At 43.2% G+C, this 6,648-nt stretch overlaps 1 protein-coding gene across 1 annotated transcript; it reads left to right on the top strand.

The window, feature by feature from the left end:
- The first annotated feature begins 916 nt into the window (after positions 1-916).
- Positions 917-4,108, top strand: LOC109952595 (tubulin alpha-1B chain-like). Its single transcript, XM_020587752.1, has 4 exons — positions 917-1,034; positions 2,102-2,324; positions 2,428-2,576; positions 2,684-4,108. Exons 1-4 carry the CDS (start codon positions 1,032-1,034, stop codon positions 3,662-3,664), a joined length of 1,356 nt encoding a protein of 451 aa, XP_020443408.1. The 5' UTR covers positions 917-1,031; the 3' UTR covers positions 3,665-4,108.
- Positions 4,109-6,648: the final 2,540 nt, after the last annotated feature.

The following is a 6,648-nucleotide window of genomic DNA, read 5'->3' as shown; positions in this document are numbered from 1 at the left end:
CTTTCATCTTACATCTGCCTGCGTGCAGGTTGGAGGTGCAAGATAACTGAGCGTGTAATGTTAATTTTACCTGTGATCCTTTGAATAAATCAGCACTGTTTTGAAGTTACTTGGACTGGCTCGTCTCTCAGAGTTAGCAATGGTAACAAGAACCATATCCTACATATCTAAAGGTGATTAAAGCCACAATGCTGGAAATAAAATAAATTCTGCTGCCTAATAAAACAACTACAATGTAAACACCGTGATTTTTAAATAATTTGAAGAATATGCTTCACAAACTTCATGGTGACAAACACAAGGTCAGAGTAAAATTCACTAGCCTCACAGTTTAATTGAACATTGGTTTCAACTTAAGACAGTGTGCATTAACTGCAGATGTATATTTTTTTACATTGTGTTTAGACATGATTAGCAAATCATAGTGGTATCCAAATCTTTGTGAAATTACCGCGATGTTGAAGCATTAATGGTTACATAAACGGTGACTAGTGTTGGGAAAGGTGTTCAGACATCAGTCACATATGTATGAGAACTACTAAGGTAAAATAAATCATGTTAATGACTGTAGCTGACAAAGAGTTATTTTCTTATACTTTGTTCTAGTCTGTACTATTAAGCTTTGTTCTGTTCTATCACAAGTTATTTCATAGATATGCATACAGTGTTTGTTCTAGGGCAGACTGCGCCTGCTTGGTACCACCATGCTTAAAATTACGCAGCATTTTCCTCACAACTAGAGGCGCCATGACTGGGGATGTTGGGATCGGGTGGGGTCTTGGGGGCGGTCTCTGTAGCGCGTGAGCCGTTCATCCAATCAAAATCCGTAGACAGCATCAAAACGTTAGATTGACAGTGATTAGACCAATAGCCGCACAGCAGCTGCCGGCGCAGGACCGCACTTGCATATATATCACTCCTCCATCCTCATGTTCGCCATTATCTCTTACATCGACCTCATAATAGTCGAATTGTAAGACTGCGTATCGAAACTTTTCTGCCACCCCCTTACTCGACCAAAACACAACAAAATGGTAAGAACTTTTTCAAAACGTAGAGGCACAGACGTTGCTTCAACTTTTAAGAGATGTGACTTGTGAGCATGAGGTGGATGGGAAAGATCGTTAATATCAACGGAGTAGTGGGACTAAGAACTTATAGTTTCATAAATCTTATCTTTAACTCTACAATAGGCGTTAAACTAGTAAATCTTAATGTAATCTAGGTTTTGGTGAGGAGATGGTCTAGCGCCTTTAGCACGGGTACGTGGCGGGCAGACTGAACAAAAGAGGGTTTCTACCGATAACGTTGGCAGTAATACATGGACGGGATGAACAACGCAGGCTTGAGGACGACCGCAGACTTTGCAGTATTTTTGTTCTCCGTCGGCGTGACTACACTAGTCACTAGTCATTAATTCAGTGTGCCGACAGGGAGGATGCACAATAGTAACGCTAGAACTAGTGCCCTTCAAAGTGACTCCGTCCGTAATAAGATGCGCTGTCAGCATGGCGCAAATGAATTAAAAATGCATGGTTAGTAATGGACACGGCTGAGTTGGTAGCTGTTATCTACTACGGCGATGAAGGGTTAAAAAGGAGCAAAAGATTCTGTTTTTTTTTTTTGACCGGTTGTTATTTAACATTTTTCTAAGAGCAGGCTAACATTATTTATTTCCATTATGCCGGGGATTCTCAGGTTACCTTTAATAATTAACATTTTCGCAGGAATTTCAACAAACGTCACCCGTTGTCAAAGCGAAGGGCTTGTCCTATAGTAACGCAGTGCGCCAGTGAAAGGTGGAGGCTGCTGTTAAACTAAAGTCGACCTTTACCCAGAGCGCTCTTCACTGGGGTTCTGCTTCTCAAATGAGATTTCTGCCAATAAAATAGAAACAATTATAACAATAATTACAGCAAGAAACATTTCCACAATAAGGTAGACATAATTAATTTTGATAGATAGCCTTATTACAAATGTTTTTCCTTTAATAAGATATTTTGGGTTGGCAAATTAAATAATTATAAAACAGCAATAACATCACTTCCTGTCATGTGTGACTGTAAGATTAAATGACATCTCCTGTCTTTATTTTCCACAGCGTGAGTGTATCTCCATCCACGTTGGACAGGCTGGTGTCCAGATTGGAAATGCCTGCTGGGAGCTTTACTGCCTGGAACATGGGATCCAGCCGGACGGACAGATGCCCAGTGACAAGACCATTGGAGGAGGGGACGATTCCTTCAACACCTTCTTCAGTGAGACTGGAGCTGGAAAGCACGTCCCCAGAGCAGTTTTTGTGGACTTGGAGCCCACTGTCATCGGTAGGTGTCAGCACCTTTTGGTTGAACATTTAATTTGGGCTAATTGAAGCAAAATATGTGAAAGTAGTTAACGGCAACTGATTCGGTGTGTTTTTCTTTTCAGATGAGGTGCGCACTGGGACCTACCGCCAGCTGTTCCACCCTGAGCAGCTGATCACTGGTAAGGAGGATGCTGCCAACAACTACGCCCGTGGACACTACACCATCGGCAAGGAGATCATTGACCTGGTGCTGGACAGGATCCGCAAACTGGTGGGTAACTTGATATCAGGAGTTCATTCCTAATTTTGACCTAAATATCAGTCTAAATCATAATCCAACATTATGCATTTAACGAGTGTCGCCCTCTCTGTCCTCAGGCCGACCAGTGCACTGGCCTTCAGGGCTTCCTGGTTTTCCACAGCTTTGGAGGTGGCACCGGCTCTGGTTTCACCTCCCTGCTGATGGAGCGTCTGTCTGTCGACTACGGCAAGAAGTCCAAGCTGGAGTTCTCCATCTACCCAGCTCCCCAGGTGTCCACCGCTGTGGTGGAGCCCTACAACTCCATCCTGACCACCCACACCACCCTAGAGCACTCTGACTGTGCATTCATGGTGGATAACGAGGCCATCTACGATATTTGCCGTAGGAAACACGCTATTGACCGTCCTACCTACACCAACCTGAACAGGTTGATCAGTCAGATTGTGTCCTCCATCACCGCTTCCCTTCGTTTCGATGGCGCCCTCAACGTTGATCTGACAGAGTTCCAGACCAACTTGGTGCCATATCCTCGTATCCACTTCCCTTTGGCCACCTACGCCCCTGTCATCTCTGCTGAGAAGGCTTACCATGAGCAGCTCTCAGTGGCTGAGATCACCAACGCCTGCTTTGAGCCAGCCAATCAGATGGTGAAATGTGACCCCCGTCATGGCAAGTACATGGCTTGCTGCCTGTTGTATCGTGGTGATGTGGTGCCTAAAGATGTGAATGCTGCCATCGCCACCATCAAAACCAAGCGCACCATCCAGTTTGTGGACTGGTGCCCCACTGGTTTCAAGGTTGGCATCAACTACCAGCCACCCACTGTAGTTCCAGGTGGGGACCTGGCCAAGGTCCAGAGGGCTGTGTGCATGCTGAGCAACACCACTGCTATTGCAGAGGCCTGGGCTCGGCTTGACCACAAGTTCGATCTCATGTACGCCAAGCGTGCCTTTGTTCACTGGTATGTGGGTGAGGGTATGGAGGAGGGCGAGTTCTCCGAGGCCAGGGAAGACATGGCTGCGTTAGAGAAGGATTATGAAGAGGTCGGAGTCGACTCCATTGAGGGAGAGGGGGAGGAGGAGGGAGAGGAGTATTAAAAAGGTTAGGCACTAAACCGGACACAATAAATTGTCATGTGTTCTTGAATGCATTCCTAACAGAAATGTATGTCTATTAATTACCAGTTTGGCTGAAATTATTTGTTCATAAATACATTCCAAAAGACAAATATTCTTTTTAATTTGGATGTTCATGACAAAGTTCCAGAAGCTGTGAAGTATGGGTGTTAAAGTCCTGTGATAGTGAGACAACAGAGTAGGTATCACAAGGTTGTACGCGCCTAAGAAGGAGTTTACTCTTGAAGGCGAGGAAGAGAACAATAAGAGACATAAAGCACTAGTGAAACAGGAAACAGTTGCTTTCAATTTGTTCTTAAGAACATTCCAAAATGAATTGTTTGACTGGCGTTTGGCTGTATTCCAACTAAGAAATCTGAAGAAATGTCAGTTTGGCTTTGTTCAAAATAAATTTCTTGCAACATGTGTAATAGTCTGTTATTTATGCATTGTATTTTAAATGGCAGTCAAAGATTAGGCTTTCAAAGTCTTGTAATCCTGCACCATCTGATGAAATCAGATCACACAGTTGTAGGTTATTATACAACAAAAATATCATGTTACACTGCATATACCACATACTACCCACTGTGTTTACACTGTATAAATAAATATGTTAGAGTTTCCATTTAAAACTACAGTCAGAAGTTTAAGCTGTGGCTTCCTTTACCAGATTTATGGTACTTTTTTTTTTCAAATTCTGAGCTTTGATACACTTGTTTAAACTAAAGCTTATGCCCAATGATGCATGTCAAGTGTTTTGGCTGTGAAAGCTTAAGCTACACAGTAATAACCTTTTACATATAAAGTCTCAACATCCAAAAGAAATGTGTGAAAACAGTGTTATTGCTACAGAGCTCTTACATGGACCCTAATCTGGAATCTTATACAAGCTGACACTCCGAATTTGATTTTAATCACCATGCCATTACAATAGCACTACTAGGACATACAATCTTTATTTCAGACTTAATCCAGTTTTTATTATAGCTTCACTGCAGTCAGATTTATGTTGATACAGAATTAACCTAATGATACAGTATCTAATAAACTATTCTTTAGCTACAAGATCATATTTTTGAGTCCTGCATAGCTGACAGTGCTATCTTGAAGTGTGCATATAAGATTACCATGAGTTAATGCACCAGTATTGGCTCAGAGTACTAAACAAGGGGTGTCTTTCATTCAAAGCTCTAAAATGAGCATTTAACCAATTGCACAGAGGTCAATGTAGTCAAATACGTTTTCTGAATGAGACAAAAGAGCCGTGTAGTTTTAAGGGGGAATCAGGGAGGTTTAGTTCATTTTTAGCTGCACTGTTTGGTCATATCACTATCTTGGGACACACTAGCATATGTCCTGTAGAGGGAGAAAACCCTAGGGCTTAAAGGGCCCATGGCGCTTTTCCTTGTTTTCTGACTTATCTACAATGTTGCAACAGTGAATTCTCATCTTAGATGTGACCTAAAGCTAAAAAAAATGAGGTGTATGTAGAAGCAACTGGGTTTATACACATCTCATAAACTCTCACTCACAAGACTCTTTTTCTAACCAAATAAAGTATTATGTGATAGTTTAAGGATTTCCTAAAATGGTCATAATGTCCAGGCAGTTGTGCGTTCATGTGAGCTTGTCTGACATCCACCAGAGCCATTGTAAAAGCAGAATTTTTCTGACTGTGTCCCCATTCTGTGGATATATTTTATCTTCTGCTGCTGCACTGTGACCAGAGGATGTGGAGAAAAATAAGGGCCTGAGGTTACTGCATGTCCAGGAATGTTCCTGTACAGGGACTAGTTGTTTTACCTGACTGGGTCCAACCTACAAGCAGCCAGTCAGTGAAGCCCCCAGTGGTGACTGATCAGCTCATCAACACTGGATTCCTCCAGGTCACATTACCTGGTTGTTTTGACTGCTTGAGGCCAGTGTGTCTGCAGCATGTGATCTGTTGCTGGTTAAAGATCCATGATGTTATTGTCCATGTTACTCTACCTGTTGGAATTAATTTCACTACTTTGGGACTGTATGTGGTCATGAGGAGGAAGATGCAGCGACCACCAGTTGGATTTACCGACCTTGGAGCTACTTGAAAGGGAGTGATGTTTCCACTACTCGGTGGGACTTAACGGTAAGTTTATAAAAAACAAAAAAAAGTTATTTTATCTGAGTTATGCCAGTTCAAATATGGGATTTCTCAATTACCCGCTTTGTTTAGAGTCTTACACATCTCTTTTCAATGTTACATATACCGTTGTTTACCTATCTATGGAGGAGAAATTCAGATTACTTAATGCCAGCATGGTTTGTTGTGCTGTCCACTTGCAACACAACACCAGCAACAGGAACAGGAGTTGTGCGCGTTCACAAACTGTGCTCTTGTTTAACGTGTCCCGGGTCTGCCCTAAGGCCTTCTACCGGAGGGACATGCCCGGAGTACTTGCCCAGGGAGGCGTCCAGGGGGCATCCTAAACAGGTGCCCAAGCCACCTCAACTGGATCCGCGCAACGTGGAGGAGCAGCGGCTCTACTCTGAGCTCCTCACGGGTGACTGAGCTCCGCACTATATCCCTAAGGGTGCACCCAGCCACTCTCTAGAAGAAACTCATTTCTGCCACTTGTATCCACGAACTCATTCTTTCGGTCATGATCCAAAGTTCATGGCCATAGGTGAGGGTAGGAATGTAGATCGACTGGTAAATTGAGAGCTTCGTCTTATGACTCTGCTCCTTTTTCTATAATCCTCCTAGAGTCCACTGAAGTAGAAAAGGAGGCAGAGCCTTTAGCCATCAAGCTCCTCTCCTATGGAACCAACTCCCAGTCTCAGTTCAGGAGGTGGACACCCTCTCTACCTTTAAGATTAGACTTAAGACGTTCCTTTTTGATAAAGCTTATAGTTAGGGCTGGATCAGGTGACCCTGAGCCTTCCCTTAGTTATGCTGCTATAGGCCTAGGCTGCTGGGGGCCCCA

The sequence above is a fragment of the Monopterus albus genome, unplaced genomic scaffold, assembly GCF_001952655.1.
Source record: "Monopterus albus unplaced genomic scaffold, M_albus_1.0 scaffold477.1, whole genome shotgun sequence".
Classification (NCBI taxonomy): domain Eukaryota; kingdom Metazoa; phylum Chordata; class Actinopteri; order Synbranchiformes; family Synbranchidae; genus Monopterus; species Monopterus albus.
Note: the sequence above shows the minus strand (reverse complement) of the source record. Positions and strands in the feature narration are given on the sequence as shown.